Source organism: Saccopteryx bilineata, chromosome 2 (genome assembly GCF_036850765.1).
Source record: "Saccopteryx bilineata isolate mSacBil1 chromosome 2, mSacBil1_pri_phased_curated, whole genome shotgun sequence".
Lineage (NCBI taxonomy): Eukaryota > Metazoa > Chordata > Mammalia > Chiroptera > Emballonuridae > Saccopteryx > Saccopteryx bilineata.
This window is the reverse complement of record NC_089491.1, coordinates 60,326,272-60,348,472: the sequence shown is the minus strand read 5'-3', so window position 1 is coordinate 60,348,472 and position 22,201 is coordinate 60,326,272. Positions and strand designations below refer to the sequence as shown.

The following is a 22,201-nucleotide window of genomic DNA, read 5'->3' as shown; positions in this document are numbered from 1 at the left end:
TGGGCTCCCAGAGCCACTGAGTCCTCAGTCCATCACGGCACACAACACACTGCTGGAGAGGGGCCGTTTATGAAACTGCTTTTGATGTGAACTCAAGTCATTGCTATCCCTGAACTATAGAAAGGAGAAATGGGAAGAAATGCTCCTCCCAATTTGATTTCAAGTTGAAATGGAGAGTACAGTATTTTTCAGAAACAATTCTATAGTGTGTTTGCAGGAATCTTGACCATTATTTGTAACATCACCTCTAAGAGAAGTTATATTTTGAGTTCTATAAGACTAACTTGTGTGTGTATGTGTTGTTATGGAGGAGGCAGGGAGACAGAACATCAAGTTGCTCCTGTATGTGCCCTGACTGGGGGATTGAACCGGCAACCTCTGTGCTGCGGTACAACACTCCAACCATCTGATCTAAATTATTTTTTTTTATATAGACAGAGAGAGGAAGGGAGATAGAAGGGATGGGGATGGGAGAGATGAGGGAAGCATTCATCTGTGGTTCTACACAGTCTTATATTCATTGGTTACTTCCTGTATGTGCCCTGACTGGGGATTGAACCTGCAACCTTATTGTTTTGGGATGATGCTTTTTTTTTTTTTTTTTTTTTTGGTATTTTTCTGAAGCTGGAAACGGGGAGGTAGTCAGACAGACTCCCGCATGCGCCCGACTGGGATCCACCCAGCACACCCACCAGGGGGCGATGCTCTGCCCATCTGGGGCGTCGCTCTGTCGCGACCAGAGCCACTCTAGCGCCTGGGGCAAAGGCCAAGGAGCCATCCCCAGTGCCTGGGCCATCTTTGCTCCAATAGAGCCTTGGCTGCGGGAGGGGAAGAGAGAGACAGAGAGGAAGGAGAGGGGGAGGGGTGGAGAAGCAGATGGGTGCCTCTCCTGTGTGCCCTGGCCGGGAATCGAACCTGGGACTTCCGCACTCCAGGCCGACACTCTACCACTGAGCCAACCGGCCAGGGCCTGGATGATGCTTTTAACCAACTGAGGTAACTGGCCAGGGCCAAGACTAACTTGTTTTATATACATTTTAAATATATACATTTTTATATTTTTAAAAAATACATATTAAAATAAAAATTTGTGTGTCAATTGGTGATTGTATTATGACTAGTACACCACCAACTCAATGCCTATCATGATTTCAAATCAAGGTCATGCTTATTTTTGGGACTTTGTTTCTTGTGGTGTCCATATGATTCCCTTTTATACAGTCTGAGGTTGCATCTTGTCCTTGTTGAAAGTGGCTTGCAGCTATGAGGAACACTCTGATGGGAATGTCTGTGAGTTCTGGTGGTTGGGTACTTCTGAGGTCATTTTCATGAACGTGTCCAGGATAGTCAGAGAATTGCTGCAGAAAGAAATGGTCCTGGAAGTCAAACCACTCACATTTGCCTAAAGGTGATCTTTTAGGTCAAGGCTGGGAGAAGAGGAGAGAAAGACAGTTGTGTGGGGAAAATGACCCCGCTCCCAAGAACTATATGGGAGAACTTCTTTGCACTAACAGCAGATTTCTGTTTCTAAGAATGCAAGACTGTCAATTTTCATCAGCACCAAGATAAACAAAGATTAAAAAAAAAACCCAAGACAAAGAAAAGGTAAATTAAGAAGAGAAAAACAGGCAGAAAGGTTTTATGTGTTTGTATATGTGTATGTGTTAAAGTGAGAGACGCGTAGACAGAGAGACTCCTGCATATGCCCCAACTGAGATCGACCAGGAGACCCCCATCTGAGTTCGATGCTCTGCCCATCTGGGGCCCATGCTCGCAACTGAGCTATTTTTAGCACCTGAGGTGAAGGCTTCATGGAGCCATCCTCAGGGCCTGGGCCAATGTGTTTTTATCAATAGAGTCATGGTTATGGGAGGGGGGAGGAGGAGAGGAGAAGCAGATGGTTGTTTCTCCTGTGTGCCCTGACTGGGAATCGAACCTGGGACTTCCACACACTAGGCTGACTACCACTGGGCAAACCAGCCAGGGCCTGTGTTTCATATTTTAAGATAATGCCTAGGCCAGCTTGGGGATAACGCAGGGACATAAAATCCTAAAACCCAGTGTAAGGACCATAGTTTCTCTTCACCGTGAAGTCCTTCTTGGTTCAGAGCACATGGACATGTCTATGCCCCACAGAATCTCACACACTTGGTGAGAGGACCTGAACGAGGTGGGAAATGGACACCATGTTTGTCTGATAGAAGTGTCTCTCTTAATATGCTAACAAAATACCTAGGAAGACAAGGCCTCTTTGTTTGAGGCTACCCCAATCCTGGTTCTCCTCTGGCTACCCTACCCCAGCACCAGGCTTTTAGAGTCACTGTGGTCCTGGCTTCTGTCTGCTGAGTCTGGCCATCCTACAACTAAATAAATAATTCTCACAATACCAACGAATGGCCTCTTTCCAGACTGTCAGCAGTTTGCCAGCTACTGTGTCCTTTGTATCTCTAGAGAAGAGCACCCAGTAGAAATATTAGTGGATGCTTGGCCCATTATTTGTAGAATGGGGTAAGGTGGGAAAATATTTCCCCCTTACTGGCCTTTGTGACCCATTCAAAGCAAGGTACCTCTAAAGAACACCTTGGTGCAATTTGTGTCCTGAATAAACTAGGTCACCCATTTACTCAAAGTCTGGCTCAGTGGTTTATAGAAGCACAGAGATTTATTCATTAGCAAGTGTGAAATTCACAAAAGGAGTGTGTTCAATAGCTCTGGTGCCAAAGTGGTTGTTCATTTGAGCTTAGGCATTAACATAACTGAAAGGTGTTGAACCTTACAGGTTGTTCGCTGGATCCAAGGAGGCTGTCCTTTCTTTCTCATCGAGCTTCTTGGGCAAAATAATCCCCCCAAATCAAAACAACATCAACAAAACATCTGTGTTGGTTTTTTAACTAACTTTCTGGGCATTCATAAAGCAAATGCACAAACAATGCATGGAGGACTGGGCGTCCTGAGTCTGAGATCAGCTTCCTTCCAAGGTCTGGGTGGCGCTAAAAGTTTCCATTTGCCTCCACCCTACCCCTTAATCCATTCTTTCGCTCTTCTCTGCCTATCTCTGAACCCGAGAGGCCGATCTCCGCGGCCTACATCTCTCAGGCCTCCCTGAACGTCTGGTTGGAGGTGGCCAATGGCCGCGCCGGCCGGGGATCAGAGGTGAGAGGATAGATAGTTCTTGGCACTTATCCATGTCACTGCCCTCCCTCTGGCCACAGCATACTTCCAGCAGTGGCAACATTTCTCAAAGACTCCAGCTCCAGTCATGGGGGCCTTCTCCTCTGCCTTAGCTTTCTTGAGGTCCCAGTTACAGTGCTCCCCACCACCCTTGCTGCTGCTTCTTTTTTTTTTTTGGCAAGACAGACAGAGAGAGGCACTGACAGACAGGAAGGGAGAGAGATGAGAAGCATCAGTTTTTCATTGCGGCTCTTTAGTTGTTCATTGATTGTTTTCTCATATGTGCCTTGAGTGGGGGGCTACAGCAGAGTGAGTGACCCCTTGCTCAAGCCAATGACCTTAGACTCAAGCCAGTGACCTTGGGTTCAAGCCAGCGACCCGCACTACGTTCTATTCACTGTGCCACTGCCTGGTCAGGTTGCACCCTTGCTTCTTTAGGGCTAGAATAACAGCTTCCAGCACTTGCTGCTCCTTGGGTGACTCACCAACCCTTACCTGCTTTTGTAACCTTACGTACATCCCAGACAGAGTCACTCTGATAAATGCTTTTCTGTTAACCACTTTGGGTAGTGCCAACGCTGTCCTGCCAGGACCCTGACAGACTAAGGTTATAACAAGTAGAGCCCTGGGTAACGGTGTCTTGGCTGATCTGCAAGTTGACCAAGCCCCTCCATGTGCTGAGATCACCAAGAGCTTTCTTTCTAACTATTGCATCTGTTTAGCATAAGGAACTCTTAGAGGGAAGGAGAACTATCACTTTAAATTTTGCGTTCTCTTCTGAGTCCCTCATGTCCTAGTATGTAAATGTGCAAGAGCAAAAGCAGTTTTCATCTTTTCTAGGTTTCTTAGGTCCTTGCAGTTAGAGGCAGCAAAGTGGTACTAATGAAGTCTTCGGTGGACCTAGAGACGCCTCCTTATGGCCACCACCCTTCCTTGGACCCCATCTGTAAATTGGGGGTGATAGAAAACTCCTGTCTCAAGGTTGTTTAAGGATTAAATGAAATCATGCTTAGAATGGTGGTGGTGCCCTGGCCGGATAGGTCAGTTAGAGCATCATCCCAATGTACAAAGGTTGCTGGTTTGATCCCTAGTCAGGGCACACACAGAAATAGATTGATGTTTTTGTCTCTATCTCTCTCTTTCTCTAAAAACAAAACAAAATAAAGCAAAAACAGTGCCTGGAACAAATATAGTAAAATATACAACACATTTTAGATATTATTTTTCCTTTCTCAGGGATGCCAGCTGTTGGAATTATATGAAGGGCAGAGCCATTGTTACACATGCATAGACTGCCCATGTGTCTTCATAAGAGAGATCTAGGACACCATGTGGAGTCACTCAGGCCTAGCAATGCTGAGTTTGTTCTGATTGGGAATGGAATAATAATTGCAAGACTGCATTAAAGTGGACTTCTGAATACAAAGGTTTTGCATGTGCTCAATATGATTTGTAGTTCTGACCTTCCAAGGAGAGGCAAATGGCAAAGAAATAGAATCTCGATTGGAATAATGCAGAATGCAAGCTTTGCCCCTCACTTCCCAGAGGGCTGAGCAAGTCCCTACTTAGCCATCATGTCCTGTGTGTGCAGTGGGGACGACTCCTCAGAGTAGTTCTCTCACAGGGCTTCACTGAAGTTTCAAGGACATATTAACAAGCCCTTAGAGCTGCTACCAGAACCCTCACATAGACCAGTTTAAAAAGCATCACCTAAGAATTTGGTTCTCCACTATAACAACTGTAGTGCTTATACTACATAACTATTACATAATGACTAAGAATGATTAGGTGACGTGTGTATATACATGTATGTGCAAGTATGTGAGTAAATGACAATACATCTTTAAATTGAGATACTGCTCTCCTTTTGGGACATTTTTCCTATGAGATTCTATAATATCAAATTTCATTTTTGCTTCTTGTTTTTTAAAAAAATTTGCAGTATGAGAGATAAACTCAGTGTGAGATTATTTGTATGTATTATCTATAGAAGGATTATGACCCAAGGGACTCTTCTTTAAGGAGAAACAGGATGGTGGAAGGGATGGTTAAAGTAGAAGCAGGATGCACAGGGCGTGGGGTATTGGTTGATACTTCTTATGGCTCAAGAAAGAGTTGAATAGCCATTCCATTTGCTGCCAGAGCACAGCGCTCAGGTGTCACTGCTAATGCTGTTGCTCTGAGACTTGTGAGCTCCAGCCACCCCCTCCACCAGCGTGGCTTTTAGAACGCAAAATGCAGGCATGGGCTGGGTGTAAAGACTCTTGGCTTTGTTTAGGCCTCCGATCAGAGGTGGCCTGGACTTGTGGGTCTCCAATGTGTTTAGAAGTCACCTGGGAAGACCAGTTCATATACACTGCTGGCTTCCACTCCTCCTCATTGCATTCAGTAGTTCTCAGGAGGGTCTCAGGAATCTGCTTTATTCTTGCTAAGCACCCCCACATGATTCGGTTGCAGGGATTTGAGACTGGACTTTGAAAAGAAACGTCTCTAGCAAAACGCTTTTAAGCTTGGGGTTGGAACTTTGTGAAACTCTCAGGCATTTGAATCCTAGATGCATTTCTGTGGCATGGGCTTGACTTTTCTCTAATCCTATTGCATATCATTTCCCAGTTTCTCACCAGCGTGTGCTGTATTTTGGTTTCCTTTGACCCTCTTATTCTCTTTGTGCTATTATTCAGTACTGTCCCCGTTTCCTCAGGCTTGAATATACATAGATGAACTAGAGCTCAGGAAAATCTTACCAACCCTCTCTCTAAACAAAAAATTATCCACTAACTATCACAGGGGAAAGAACCCGGTAAACACAAAGCTAATTCTATCACTGATCTCAACCCACTGCTAATCCTAATTCTCCTTATTGTTGTACATGTCTATGTGGTTGGGGTCTGCCTTTTTACACCCTTTTCACTGAACAGCATTAACAAGTCATCTCCATTTATGGACACTGACCAAAAAAAGATATTCTTATTGCCTCTATGGTTAGATCTTTTCCCTTCCAGCAATAATTTAAATAAATACAGGTAATACTGTTATTCTTTTTTTTAAAGGACTACGCTGTACTTTTGCTTTCCTGCCAGAGAACTGGTAGAAGTTATAAGGTAAACAGATTTATAAGTTTTATTTTTTTTTCCCTTAGCAAACATTAGTTTGATACCAAGCTGTATGCTGGGGCTAGAGATAAGATAATGAGGAAGACAGACCTAAATCCTAGAAATCTACTATAAAAGACGGAAAAGCAATCACAAAGTGTAATAAGTGCTAGGAGGGAAATGAATAAGGTACTTGACCAGAGAATAATAGAGTGGAAGACATCACAGTATCAGGAGGTCAGAGAGGGCCTCTTGGAGGTAGTAACATTTGGGCGGAAACCTAAAGAGAAGACCCAGAAATCAGTGCCCGGGGTGGGGGACAGAAGGCGGAGAGGGGAGAGAGAATTTGAGAAAGTCTTTGAGGCTCAAAAGGCCTTGGCATCTTCAAAGAACCAAAAGTGGGACAATGTGGCTGAACAGGTGTGGGGTACGGCATGAGATGAGCCGGTTAGAGATAGAGGTGAGCAGAATTACAGGAGGGCTTTGCGGGCCACGACAAAAGTGTGTGCTTTGTTCCCACACTCTGAGATCATTGAAGGGTTGTAAAAGAGAAGAGTGCCATTATCTGTTTGATATTGAGAGCTCCGTGCAGAATGGAAGGGCCAGGGCAAAAATTAATGCAGCAGGCCAAAGAGGAGTTATGGCAAGAGGCACCCAGAGGTGATGGTGGCTTGGCCAGGTGGCAGGTGGTGAAGAGAGTAAGAACTGAGGAACTGAAGGCAGATTTGTAAAATAGAATCAACAAGATTTGGTGGAAGATGGGTGGAAAGGTGAGGGAGAGTAAGATTTTAAGGAATGATCCCAGGTTCTCAGCAGGAGCAACTCAATGGATAAAATGTCATTGCATTTGTTGCAATACTTCTCATGACTTACTGAGCATAGATATAAACATGTAAGAATCTCACCAGAAGTTCAAAGAAGAACCAGGCATACTTGAAGACTGTTTCTCTCACCATTCCAGTGCTGACCACCATCTGCAGGGCCAGCTCCTCATGAAAATGCTAGATGACAAACACACAGAAGACATTACATTCATGTAATGACAGTACGCGGGGACAAATGCTTTATACTCGAATACCTCTTTTTCTTTTTACCAATTGTAATAGCTGGTTAGTTACTGACATTTATGTCCTCGATGTCCTAGTCCGCAGGTGGATGCCAAAGTCAATGCTGAAGTAGCCTGAGCTTGGAGAACATTTTAGGTGGGTAGGAGAAGGTTAGTGGTGCTACCACATGGAAGAGCTAGGTTTGCAGGAATGACCTCAGCCTGGGACTGAATCTGAATTCTGGGGCAGTGGTTAGAACTGGTATTTTTCTTTTCAGATCCTACAGCAAACTCTTCGTGTGCAAACCATTCCTGTCTTTACCCTCAATTTTCTCACCCATAAGATAGGTCTGTTCTTGGTTGTTAGCAAGGGTTCTCAAATGTGCGTATGCATCAGGATCCCCTGGAGGGCTTGTGAGGATCTAGACTGCTGCGCCCACCCCCAGAGTTTTGGATTCAGACTCAGCAAGTCTAGGGCAGGACCTGATAATTTGCATTTCTAAAAGTTCCCATGGGTGCTGCTGGTCTGGGGACCTCTATTAGAGAACAAATGACAAGGTGGTATCTACACTCCCTTCCAGATCGGGCAGTTCTTGTGGTTGTAATCCTACTAGGGCTTTGAGGGAAACGTGATGGGTTGGGTTTATGAGCACAGCTTCTGCATTCAAAGGCATAATGGTAACTGCCTGAACTCACAGCTTCTGGATTCTGATGTGCCAAAGTCAGATGCTTGAAAACTCCTCAGCTCCACTTTATGTCTACACTTCCCTTCAAGTCATCTGACTGCTCGAGAGCAGATGCCGCGGATGGTAATTCCTACATTTTTGTGCCCTTCCCATTCCCTAGTTTATCTGGCTACTTGTTAGTGCTCTTGACAAAACTTCTGACTCAAGGTCTAGTGACCAACTCATCTCAGTTTGCTTGAGACTGTCTTGGTCTTAAAACGAAAGTCTTGCACCCTAATGACAAAAATGGGCATTTTCTATGGATTTCATGTATCTAATGACCACAAAACCTAGAATAAAGACAGATAAGCTAATATTTTATTGTTTTGCAGGTAAGAAATCCAAAAATATTTGAACACTCTACTATCACACCCTAGGATACTGGCTTATGTGACAGGTAAGCTTTAAATTCAACACCTAAAGCAAAAACTGATCGTGGGAAAGATTGCCCTTGACCTATCTTTAAATTACCCACAATGTACAGTATGCACGCAACCCAACTTACTAATTCTTATGTACATTTACGTTTGAGAGTTACTCAGCTAAATAAAAGGAAACAAATGGAAAATCTACCTGCTTATATCTGGGGATTCTAACTATTTACATCCACAACCGGTCCTGGTGACGAATGGAGAATGCTGAAGCTTGTCCGTGTGTTCCACTACATTCCGCCAGGTGAGTCAAACCTTTATAATCTTAATACATGTTAAAACATTGGTTTGCTGTCAGGAGTCTTAAGTGAAGCTTTCCCATCTGGGAGAGGAATGAGGCTGAGTGTTACTCTAGCAGGTGGTCTAAGTGTGCACACGATGCAACTGGCTGCACACAGATCTTCCCACTGTAGGAAAGACAACACTCCTCCAGCTTCAAGGGTAACTTCTGGAGAACAGGGCAGTTTGACTGCCAGAGTCTTAGGGCAAGAAGAGATTAGGGAAGGATAAACAGCTTCTTAAAGTAGTTTATGCTGCTTACCGGGCAATGTGATTACAAGAACACCTTGTTCCAGAGGTTATAGAAAGTAACCAAGCAGCTAAACCCTGCTGCTCAGTTAGTAACGAAATAACACTGGCTAAACTTCCCTCTGAATAAAATAAGTTTTCTTCTGGTGATTGAGATGACTAGAAACCAAGTTAAAAACAAAGCCATTGCAAAACCAAGTAGTGACTGTGCCTGGAAGAAGTCAGGCCCTGCCTTGAGGCTGTCAGACTGGGGGGAAATCATGGTTTTAGGAAGGAAAATGGCATCTGTAACCAGTCACTGCAAAGCTCAAAGCTCAGTTTTAAAGTGAAAATTTTATTTTCAGCTCCTACCCGTATCTTCTTTCCGTTCTTTTACAGTGAACCTCTAGCACCTCTCCCGAAGCTACGGGCCGACGGCAGTGTGCAGCCCTAAGGGCTCCCTGTGCCTGGTTTGTCCCTCACCTCGGCCCAAGCGAGCTGAGGTTTGGTTCTCCCTCGCCTGTTTAATACACATTTTCCTGAGGCATCAGCTGTTGCAAATGGCTTTTACTTTGATAGAGGTTTGAAAAAACTCTCAAGACCTTAATTGAAGTAGCTACGACAAGGGTGAGGCTCTTGGGTGCATGGCAGAGGAGAAATATGGGACAGAGCCTTTCCCTGCCACCTCTTAGACCACAAAGGCAGTGACTATGAGTGGAGAATTTTGTTAATATATGGAGTTCTGGTGAGCAGTTTAACCGCTTGGAAAGTCTCTGAACTCATAGGAAAGGCTGACTGGATTGAATTATGAGGAAGCATTTCATATTCCTTTGATATACGTGGCATTAAAACAAATGATACCTAACTACTGCCGTTCACTTCTGTTGAGGATGAATCGCCTCCTAAAAAACAACTAATGCAGTGGTTCTCACCGTGCGGTCTGTGGATCAGCACCAGCCAGAGGCTTATTAGAAATGCAAATTCTTGGACCCCACTTCAGATCTATTGAATCAGAAACTCTAGAATAGTGTCCAGCAGTCAGTTTTAATAAGCCACCCAGGTATATCTGATGCATGGTAAACTGGAGAACCACTGACTTAATAGGTAATTACACAGTCAAAGAATGGGAAATGGGGAGAGGGCCCCAAACGTACAGAGGTGTGAGTGTGTGTGTGTGTGAGTGTGTGTGTGTGTGTATGTGTGAGTGTGTGTGTGTGTGTATGTGTGAGTGTGTGTGTGTGTGTGTGAAGGGGGGGGACGAGGCACCGACAAGCGTTAACCTCACACTACCCTGCTCAGTACCTTTTTGCTGGTTGTCCTTGGGGCTCCCGTTGTACTTGAGATATCACTGTTGCCAGGGCTATAGTAAGACATCCGGTTGCAGTTGCGATCAGCCATCTGCAATGCACAAACCATGACTCAACAGTCAACTAACGGACAGTGCTTCACTGGGAAGACGAGCCAGTGGCCTGAAAGCCACAGCTTCAAAATTCATTTTTTTTTTTTTGTATTTTTCTGAAGCTGGAAATGGGGAGAGACAGTCAGACAGACTCCCGCATGCGCCCGACCGGGATCCACCCGGCACGCCCACCAGGGGCGACGCTCTGCCCACCAGGGGGCGATGCTCTGCCCCTCCGGGGCGTCGCTCTGCAGCGACCAGAGCCACTCTAGCGCCTGGGGCAGAGGCCAAGGAGCCATCCCCAGCGCCCCGGCCATCTTTGCTCCAATGGAGCCTTGGCTGCGGGAGGGGAAGAGAGAGACAGAGAGGAAGGAGGGGGTGGGGGTGGAGAAACAAATGGGCGCTTCTCCTATGTGCCCTGGCCGGGAATCGAACCTGGGTCCCCCCGCACGCCAGGCCGACACTCTATCAAAATTCATTTTTAACATATTTCCTACTTGTACCCTAGTTACAAAGGTAAAACAACTGTCATACATAAACATAAAACAAAGCAAAGAAGGTCAAGTTACACCTAATTCTACTTGCTCCTGAAACAACCACAGACGACAGTTTGGTGTGTAGTAAGTAGCCTACAGTGAAAACCTAGTTAAGTACCACGGGGTGCCTAATAGTCCCTTCGACTTTCTCAGTCCGTGACTTTATGGGGAGAGCAGAAAAATGTGTGGGAACAGTGCCTCTCTGTGGGTTAGTATGGTACTGTACTTAGCCTCCTAAACACTATATTTAAGAAACTGCCAAAAACCATTTCGGACAAACTTTTTTCCCCTTGCTACAAAACAATTAGAAAATTTTTAACCGGGAGAGAAAAAACTCATGGACATGACAACAGGGTTGTGATGGCGAGGGGAGAAGGGGGGGTGGGTAGCATATAGCGGGGTAAATGGTGATGGGCGGAGACTCGACGTCGGGTGTTGAACAAAACTTCAGTGTATGGATGGCGTGTTGAGGAATCGTGCACTTGACACCTGTATAATTTTTAACCAGTACTACCCCAATAAATTCAATAAAAAGCGGGAAAAAAGAAATATAAATAAAATTAAAGATATTTTTTTTCAAAAAAGAAAATTCTTAACTTAGCCCACAGAGAAACTTAATATTTTCAGTTTCATTAAAGAAAACCACTAGGATCAAAGTTGTCTGTGATAACTATAGATCACTTCTCCCTGGGGAATCAGAAAATGACAATGTTTAAAGGGTCCTGAAGTGTGAGGTTGACCCACACAAGTGTTTAACAGCCAGCTCTCAGGGGTGGTGGGAGGACTGAACTATAGCATGTGCTAGTTTCTGTGCTGTAACCTCTTCCATTGTGGTGACTTCAAGTTAACATGATATCACTGAGCATAACACTAAGAAGAGATGTGCAGTAGCAAACCCCACGGTATAGTATTTCCATCTTACAGATACAATAGACATAAATAACCTTAAGAACGCAGATAATAGTAAAGTGTAGTAGAATAAGTAGGAAGGGATAAGGTTTAAGTACTATCTTTGTAAAGTGGGATAATTTTAGATTCACAGACAAATTGCAAAAGTGGTCCAGAGAGTTCTAGTACATTCTTCTTCCAGGTTCCATTAATGTTACTATCTTACATAACTATAGTACCTTTGTCCAAACTAAGAAATTAACATTGGTCCATTACTATGAACTAAAACCACAGACTATATTCGATTTCATCAGCTTTTTCCACTAATGTCCTGTTTGTGTTTCAAGATACAATCCAGGATACCACATTGCATTTTGATTCTAATATATGTTATTTAGTTGTTACTTTATATAATTTAATTTTTAATAATGTCTACATTTAACAACTGGTGTAAAAAATTCCTAAAAATTTAATAATCAGCTCTTAAAAACTGGTACTAGACAACTTCAGCACATCCCTGGGTTTATTCTGTAAATCAGAAAGGGCAGAATATCAATACTTTCCTATGGTACGACCTATAGATGACCAGAATCTGTGTTTTTAAAGGATGCACAGATGATTCTTATGTTCAGGGTTCAGAACCTCCTTAGAGACCAAGACAATAAGGCCCAGGGCAGGAACTGACTTCCCCATGACCACAAAGCTACCTGATGCCAGAGTCGACCCAACCCTTGTGTCCACATTCCCTTTATCACAACAGACTGTCTCAGGTAGGTGGATTTTGTAAGAGAAATGGTGCCAAATCCTAGACAGTTTGGTTTATCTTAATCAGGGAAATGATACTGCTCTAAAAGCTTAGCCACTTTGAGACCACAGGTAATTGGAAATAAAATTCAGACTAAGAATTCATGATAGCTTTGTGAACAAAACCCACAGACCCCCCCCCCACTGATTTATACACTGTAAAAGGGTGAATTTTATGGTATGTGAATTATATCACAATTTTTTAAAATTTCAAATGAGAGAAATTCTACAAAATACCTAACCTCCTCAAAACACTGAGGTCATCAAAACCAAGGAAAGTCTAAGAAATCATCACAACCAGGAGGAGGCTAAAAGGACATGAGTACGAGATATAATGTGGTATCTTGGGTGGGATCCTGGAACAGAGACGGAACATTAGGGAAACTGGGGAAATATGAACTTTAGTTAATAATAATAACATATCAATATTGGTTCATTACTTGTGACAAATCTACCATTATAATGGACAGGAAAACTGGGTATGTGGTACACATAAACTTTCTGTATTATAATTACAATAATTCTAGAAATCTAAAATTATTATAAAATAATAAAAAGTTTATCAACAAAAAGCAACAAATTCATGGCAGGAAATATAATAAAGGGCAAGTCACCAACTCTTTCAGGACCTCAGGTTTTATTTGTTCATAAAATGTGGCTTTGCTCTTTGGGATTTTTTTTTTTTTAAGATTTTATTTATTCATTATAGAGAGGGCGGAGAGAGAGAGAGAGAGAGAAGGGGGAGGAGCTGGAAGCATCAACTCCCATATGTGCCTTGACCAGGCAAGCCCAGGGTTTTGAACCGGCAACCTCAGCATTTCCAGGTTGACGCTTTATCCACTGCGCCACCACAGGTCAGGCTCTTTGGGATTTTTATATGGGAAAATCGATCTATAGATGTTAATGAATGCAAAAGGCAGATATGAAATAACAAAAAAATAAAAATAAAAAACAACCTTTCTAGGCACCAAAAAAAAAAAAAAAAAGATAAAGCTAATTTTTTTCCTTGAAAATAAAATTTGTGATACTCATTGACTCCTTGTGACTAAACCAGCTGTGCCTTAACAACTTGCGACCAGAGAGAACCGGGCAGATGCTCAAATGCCAGTCTTCCTCTGCAAGTTCCAGAATGGCCTCAATCACTTCAAAAGAAAAGCTATTAATAACTCCAGCAGTGAGCGTGAAAGCATTTGACCAACACAGTGGGCAGCTATAACGGTTGATTTTGTGTTATTTCTCCAAGTGTTAGTTAAAAATAAAAAAGCCGCATCCCTTTCCAGGGTTTGACATCTTACCTACCTTTGAGGACATGATGTTCTTAACCTCCTCGTCTGCTGCACAGTGAGTCCCCGTGAGGTCTGGGTTGCTGCTGCTCATCACCCGGGCCTGTAGCAGCTTTGAACTCACAGCAGCAGCAGACGTGCGTCCATATGTGTGGTAGCGAGGGTCAGGGAGGGCAGTGGAGCCACCTGCTCCCCATCAGGTATGGACATGTCAACAGAAGAGAGGTCAGAGTCACTTACTGGCTTGAGAAGGAACTGAAGAGGGATGCGGTAGATAGTAGAATGAAAACCTACTAGATTAGGACTTGGAATTAGGGTTTTATTGTCAAATGCCTAGGGGAGGCCAGAAGGCAATGATCTGGGATAAGTGGATAGAGTGTAAGGCAGTAGGTAGTGGTGACAACTGTGGTAAACCTGAAACCGAGGCCTCATCCAAAGGAGGGGCTGCTACTCAGCGCCAGCCTATGACTGCCATGGGGAAACAGCCCTCGGGGTTGACAGAGCTTTTGATTTCTCAAGACAAGCTAGAAATGTGGATGTTGTTTATTTATTAATAGTTAAACAATGACAGCTTTATAAGTGATTCAGTTGGGTTTTCTGATTTCAGAACCCAAGTAATCATCTGAACCTTATGAGGATGAGTATATACTATACACGGAAGTCCTCAGGTTACGACACAGTTCCATTCCTATGACAGTGATGTAACTCGAATTTTGGTGTAAGTCGAAACACACCCTAGCTAACACAAACAGAACACTGGCACTATTTTTTCTTTTACATTTCTTTTTTATTATTATTATTGATTTTAATTTATTGTGTTTACATAGATTCAAGTGTCCCACTGAATATATCTCCCCACCCCGTGTTCCCCTCAACATCTCCCTTGCCCCCTCCCCCCAATGCCCTCCCTTCTTCCCTCCAGGATTTGCTGTCCTGCTCTCTATAACACTGTGTTATGTATGTATAATTTTACCAATCTCTTTCCCTTCTCTGATCTCATCCTCTCATCCCCTTTTCCTCTGTCCACTTTCCCTCTGGTCCTTTTGATCCTACCTCTGTCTCTATTCTGTTCCTCAGTTCACATTGTTTATTGGATTCCTCAAATGAGTGAGGTCATATGATATTTTTCTTTCTCTGCCTGGTTTATTTCACTTAACATAATAGTTTTCAGGTCCATCCATGTTGTTGCAAAAGGTAAGATTTCCTTCTTTTTCATGGCCGTGTAGTATTCCATTGAGAACACTGGCACTTTAAACGGTCCAAAATGGCATAGATAAGCACACTGGGGGATGCCGACTCCCTCATTCACACACGTCATTACTGTGTATTCTTCTGCCATGTGCAACCAAACTAGTTTGCCCATGTGTTTACTAAGTACAACGCTAATGGCATAAGCTGAAACACTCATGTCTCAATTTTTTAAAGATTTTATGAGAGTGATCATCATAAACTCAAAACGTCGTATGTTGAGACTGTGGTAACCTGAGGATCCCCTGTGTCAATGTTTTTCCCATTTAGGTATTTACTCTAGCCTGACCTGTAGTGGCGCAGTGGGTAAAGTGTTGTCCTAAAATGCTGAGGTTGCTGGTTCAAAACCCCAGGCTTCCTGCTCTTCCCCCCTTCTCTCTCTCTCCTCTCTCTCTCTCTCTCTCCTCTCTAAAATCAATAAATAAAATCTTTTTAAAAATAATTTATTTAGTCTTCAAAGTCATTATGTGAGTTGATGACATATTACCAGTATTTTTAAAAACTCAATTGAAATTGCAAGTTTACTTGAAACGAGGCTGCATGGGTTAATAAAAATGTCAAGTTTCTTCATTAGGGCCTGGGACTCTGTGAACTTGTTGATGCTACCTTTTATACCATGCTGACCACAAGTTCTATTTATATAATTATCACCTATGTAAATAATTAAGAGTGGAGAAATTATTATTTTAAAAGTTTAATTTGGGGAAAATGAGAAAGGGATTTAATTTTTCATAATGAAAAATTTAGCAACCACTGCTTATCACTACTATCAAACATATATTATTTTCCTTGTCATTATTTTATATTTTATATAAGAGATCCTAACCGAATCAGAAGTTACCAACTGGGTAAAAATCTGTGAGGGATCATCAAGCAGGCAGAAAAAATAAGTGCTTAGAGCAGGGGTCCCCAAACTACGGCTGCGGGCCTCATGTGGCCCCCTGAGGCCATTTATCCAGCCCCCACCGCACTTCCGGAAGGGGCACCTCTTTCATTGGTGGTCAGTGAGAGGAGCATAGTTCCCATTGAAATACTGGTCAGTTTGTTGATTTAAATTTACTTGTTCTTTATTTTAAATATTGTATTTCTTCCCATTCTGTGTTTTTTACTTTAAAATAAGATATGTGCAGTGTGCATAGGGATTTGTTCATAGTTTTCTTTATAGTCCGGCCCTCCAATGGTCTGAGGGACAGTGAACTGGCCCCCTGTGTAAAAAGTTTGGGGACCCCTGGCTTAGAGTATATAAAAAGGGATGAAGACAGGAAGAAAGCAAGAGAAAAATCTAGAAATAAACTTCCAATTTTAATATTCCTGTCATTTTTGTGTCACTCTGAAACATAACGTTTCATTTTCATGCTTTTCATTTTATCTGGAATGATACAGCAGCAGGGCGGGGCGCGGTGCCCAGCCCCCCAGCCCCGCCTCCAGGCAGCGCTACCTGACTTGGGCAAGTCCTTCTGCACCTCCGGCAGGCGGAAGACGTAGTGCACGTAGGAGGCCAGCAGGCAGTTCCTCCCGTGCTGGTCTTTGCTCAGGTCCTTGCTGTTGTGCAGGCTGTTGGCAATGGCCACCACGGACTCGAAGGCAAACTGGGAGAAGTTGGCTGAAAAACCAGGATAAAAACGGGCAGCTTCACAGTCGGTCCTTAATGAACCCAGGGTAAAATGTTCTCCAAGGCAGTGACAGGGAGCCCTGACCACTGACCCAGAGACCCAGGCTGGTTAAGATCGTGGCGTGGGGCAGAGCTCTGGCATGGGCTCTGCTTATTGACAACGACTTCACACTTCCTCCCTTTCTTTCCTCCTCCCACCAGCACTGTTTTTTCACGACAAGGACATGAGACTGTCCAGGCCCCTCAGGCCCCTCTGTAGACCCACTATGCTAGAATCTACATTTTAACAAGATGCCCAGGTGATTCTTGTGTACACTATGGTTTGAAATGCACTGTTGAATCTTGGGGTACAGATTAATCTAAAACTGTGTGTGCATGTCATTCCTTACAGTAGGCCTTTGTTGATTTACCATATCCACTCTCTTAATCTGGAGCTCCAGCCCTCCACAGTTTAGCTACACCCCTACGTATCCAACCTTGGACCCTTTTCTGCTCAAATTCAACTTCTCTTACAATGAGGTACTAATTATTTTATCCCCATCACATGTCTTTTCTTTCTCATCTTTGCAATTTTGCTGATGCTGTTGTCCTCAGCTTAAAAGCTCTCCTTGTTCCCACCTGCAAAACCATAGCAACCTTCAAGGCTTAGCACAATCCCATCTTTCCACAAAGCCTCTGATACCACTCAGCACAGGTCTTGAGTGATACTAAATCACTAGGCCCTGTGCTGTTTTCAGTGGTAAATCCTGTCTTTCTGAGCAGGCTGGAAGCCCTTCCAGCACAAAATGATTTTCTCAGACTTTCTTGTCTCTCACTGTGCCTTCCATCGTGCCTGACATAGACAGGTCTGAGTAAATGCTTGTATTCTGTTTGCCTCTACTCATTCTGCCTATCGCGACACCCTGTTGTCCCCACGTGACAAGGCGGCAACTTGCTGTGAAGAAGAGGCTCAGAATACGTGAATGAACATCTGTCTGGTACACAAGTCTGTGTTAGATAGTTGAAATACACAAAACAGTGTGCCACCTGTGTGGGGGCATAGAAAGAAACCTGGGGAGGGTGGAGGTCGCTCCTCTGTAGAAACCTAGCTGGAGAGGTGACAGCTACCTGTATGGAACGTAGCCTACAACATAGGGTGTCTTATCTGTGGAACCATAAAAGATATATCCCAGGTCGAGGGGCAAACCAAGGGATTAAGAAGACATGCCCTGGCCTAGCAGTTTAGTAAGCTTCCCCGCCTGCTCCAGTGCAGCCATATTCCCTAGCCCCGCTGTGCTCTGTACTTCTTTCCTCACACTCTCGGCTTTTCTGGTTCTGTGCTTTTGCCCCTCTCATTCCACTGTCTCCTTTTTCGGCTGCTTCTCTTTGCTCCTCCTTCAAGGTCATCTCACACACCGTCTTCTTCCTAGGGGCCCCCTTCACCCACTCAGATGCTATAACGCCTCCTCTCTCCCCCCAATATTTAGCTATGTGCTTTTGAGGATTCTTGTCCTGTGCTGCTGCTCTCCACTATATTGTAAGTCCTCTGAGGTCAGATATGCTCTCAGTTATTACTGCGAAGCCTACTACAATTAACACAGTACTGGGAGCACGGGTGGTACCCAAAAGACATTGCTGGACTAGTTAGCACCGGGATAGTACAAGCCTGCTGAACACAGTGTCAGACAAAGACGCCCTACAGCAGCCGGTCTGCCTCCACCCAGCCCCGCAGGCCCCCTACCTGTCTGGCCGGCGATGACCATGGGCTGCACAGACAGCTGGAAGAGCTTGTCCAGCACCAGGTGCAGGAACAGCACGAGGGGCTCCAGGCGGGAGGAGTTGAGGCAGATGATGCTGAGCTTCAGCTCATGCTCCAGCGTTGTCTCACTGATTTTCTGATCCAGCACGCGGATGGGGAAGGTCACCTGGCTCTCCAGGGAGTGGCAGAGAGTGAAGAACTTCTCTAGGTGGTTGTCCTGGGGAGGCAGACAGCAGGTCTCATGGGTCTCATCCCATCAGGGTTCACCAGTGGATTCACAAATACAGTCAAATAGCTCCTCATAGGCAGAACTGCTTATCCTGTGTTTTAGACCAGACGTTCTCAGACACGGATGTTTCAGACCAAGGTTATGAACTACTTCGTAGAGTGATGTGCACAGAAAAAACCTCTCAATAATTATTAACTGGAGAAGAAAATATTTGGGCTCTCACATATTCTGTAACCAGAGGCAAGCACACCAGGTAAACATACACAGTCAAAACGGGGTCTGTGTAGGTGCGAATCTCACGTAGTGGCGGGAAAAGGAGGGAATGTAGAAGAGGGGATAGGGCCGGTGAAATGGCAGCATTCCAGAGGGAAATGAGAGATTTCAAAAGAAGTCTCCCCACACAATTTCTCAGCCAGCAGTGCAGGGACTGGTTCCCTTCATTTAGGGGTTCAACCTTTCTGTAAAGTCTTTCCATTTTAAACAAAAATTAAACCTGAACAGGCTTGTAAGTCCCCATGAAGAATGAAAGGTTATTCTTGTTTTATCCAGGCACACAGAATTTCATCGGTCTTTTACTAGATAGACTGTCTTTAGAAGGCTCTCTCTCGGCTGCACTGCCCTCTGCACTGTCAGCCTCCCACTCCGATGTGGAGTGGGCCCGGATGCTCCTCACCTGGGTGTGCACAGAAGACACGGCTTGCACTTCAATGTTAAATACGCCCTTATGTCCTTCAGCCCACTTAATGGGAGGGTTCTGTAAAGGGACTTTCTGTGTTAAAGAAAAAAACAACAACAACAACAATTAGCAATTCAACCCAGAGAGAAACCATTTATTTGACTCTAAATGACAGGGTTATACAAATGTGAAACTCCCAGGAAAAATACTGTATTTTTCGCTCCATAAGACACCCCTAGGGTTTTAAGGAGGAAGATAAGAAAAAAATATTCTGAACCAAATGGTGTGTTAAAATATTTAATAAAATACTGTATTTTTTAACTCCATAAGACGCACAGGCATTTTCCCTTCCACTTTTGGAGGAAAAAAAAGTGTGTTTTATGGAGCAAAAAATACAGTAATAGAACTGTTCTTGGAGTCAGAAGCCCTGGGTTCAAGTTCAGTTCTGCATTAGACTAATTGCTTTTACTTTGTTTTCTAATGCTGAAGGGAGGGGTTTGAACCAAGGTGTCTGTCTTTAAGTTCCCATCCAGTATTGATAAATCCTTGATTCTAGGAGTTGAAATAAAGTAAGATGTCAGTGATTTCCCCATTAATCAGGAATGTCAGGACAAAGCGCAGAGTATCTTTACACTACATAAAATATTAATGACTTTGAGTGCCTGAAATTATTTTCCCTTTTATTTTTTATTATTTTTTTATGTGAGCATTTCTTCTTTTTTCAAAATTTTATTCATTTATTTTTATTATTAGAGAGAGAGGAGAGAGAGAGAGAACAGAGGAGGAGCAGGAAGCATCAATTCCCATATGTGCCCTGACCAGGCAAGCCCAGGGTTTCGAACCGGCGACCTCAGGGTTCTAGGTTGACACTTTATTCACTGCGCCACCACAGGTCAGGCTATTTTCCCTTTTAACAAAATGTTTTCAAGTAGCCGTCCTACTAGACTCCTGCTTTAATTACTTCAAATGACTCTTTTATACCATTTATGTATCAATAGCTCTGTAGCCCTAAGAGGACATTTCTTGCCTTAAATTCCTAGGGAATTATCTTTCTCTAGAGACATCAGACAGTGTGGGTGAGGAGGGCCTAGGGTGACATCGTCAGATGAGTGTGGATTTTGCATCTCTTGCATTTTAACGGAAGGAAGCATGCTGTATTTGCAAGGGTAGAATGTGTGGAGAGGATGGGTACTTTGGGAAATATCTAAGACAGAATCACAAACTGGGTTCAAAGCTGAATCCAACTCACAGATTAGTTCTGTTTGGCTTTTTTGAATTAGTTGCCAACATTTAAAATTCAGAAAATTTCACAGGAAAGCCTATGTTTCTAAGTGCTTTTGAGAACTGGAAGACATGAACGAAGACATTGGGCTTGCAGCCCGGAATGGCACTGATCTGTGGGGTAGCAGAGCAGATGTGACCTTCAGTGTGCAGTCTGCAGCACGAGCAAATCCAACAGGTCTTGGCACTCCTTATTAATGAGTGCCAGTTCCTGATGACACTGTATTCTGCCATCTATGACTCTAAGCAGCACTGTCCACTAAGAAATATATTGTGAGCCACGTGTCACATAAAGTTTTCTAGTAGCCACATCTGAAAAATTTAAAAAAAACATGTAATAATAATTTTAATACTATGTTTCATTTAACACAGTATAGCCTAAAGATTACTGTTTCTTTTTCTTTCTTTTTTTATTAAGTGAGAGGCAGGGAGGCAGAGAGACAGACTCCCCTATGCACCCTGACCAGGATCCAGGATCCACCTGGAAAGCCCCCTACCAGGCAATGCTCTGCCTCTCTGGGCTGCTGCTCTGTTGCTAGGCAACTGAGCTATTTTAGCACCTGAGGTGAGGTCATGGAGCCATCCTCAGATGGTCACTTCTCCTGTGTGCCCGGACCAGGAATCAAACCTGGAACTTCCACATGCTGGGCCTACGCTCTACTGCAGAGCCAACTGGTCAGGGACCAAAGATTACTGTTTCAATATGTCATCAATATGAACATAATGAATGAGATACTTTACATTCTTTTTTTTCCTACTAAGCTTTTGAAACCAGGTTTGTGTTTTATATCTATACAGCACATCCCAGTTTAGACAGCCACATTTTAATAGTCACACATGACCAGTGGCAGAGGTTGAGGGTATACTTATCAAGATACCTTACTTAGGGCAAGAAATAAAAAGGAAATAATATTTACTTAAACATAGAGTTTGTCACTTGATATGCATTATTTCATTTAACATCCCTAGCAACCTTATAGGCAGGTATGGGCTAAGTTTAATCTTTGAGATGCAGAGAAAGTAAGCAATTCACCCATGTTCACACAACCAGGGAGTGGCAGAATCTGCAGTTTGGGTCAAGAGTCGTGTTTCTAAGACCCAGGTTTGTTCTGCGGCATTAAGGAGATAATTGAGGGTTCTAGGCAACCAGAGTGTGCATGATGGAAAGGTGGTTTAGCAGGCATCCGAAGGGACCAAGTGTCCAAATCAGAAAGAGTAATCTGAGAACATCTGCAAATAAACTCAGGTCGGTCTCCAGTGCCTCTCAGGACAGCAGCTTTGATCTAGAGCAGGTACATGACTGTGGCCCAGGGCAAAGAAAGAAGAAAAGGAAAGAAGAGAAAAATGGAATAGCCTGGGGATGGAAATGAGTAATCAAAGTAGGAAAGAAAGTTGACCATTAAAATTGGAACTAAATTAAAGTTCCTGGGAAATTTTTTAACTTGAAAATTATAAAACAAACAAATAAACAAAAAACCAGCCCAAAAGAGATGAATAGGATCTATAGATTAAAAGTATTTTTTTAAAAAAAAGATT

The 22,201-nt window shown here is 43.5% G+C and overlaps 1 protein-coding gene across 3 annotated transcripts in view; it reads right to left on the bottom strand.

Moving 5' to 3' along the window:
• DOCK8 (dedicator of cytokinesis 8) overlaps nucleotides 1-22,201 on the bottom strand; it is a 251,996-nt gene that overhangs the window by 68,184 nt on the left and 161,611 nt on the right. For all 3 annotated transcript variants that reach the window (XM_066257142.1, XM_066257143.1, XM_066257144.1), the window contains 6 exons: nucleotides 19,382-19,477; nucleotides 18,462-18,696; nucleotides 16,568-16,732; nucleotides 13,898-14,067; nucleotides 10,274-10,369; nucleotides 7,169-7,264 (listed from right to left, as the gene is read on the bottom strand). In XM_066257142.1, coding sequence (XP_066113239.1) covers nucleotides 7,169-7,264; nucleotides 10,274-10,369; nucleotides 13,898-14,067; nucleotides 16,568-16,732; nucleotides 18,462-18,696; nucleotides 19,382-19,477 — 858 coding nt within the window. The remainder of the gene's footprint in view (nucleotides 1-7,168; nucleotides 7,265-10,273; nucleotides 10,370-13,897; nucleotides 14,068-16,567; nucleotides 16,733-18,461; nucleotides 18,697-19,381; nucleotides 19,478-22,201) is intronic.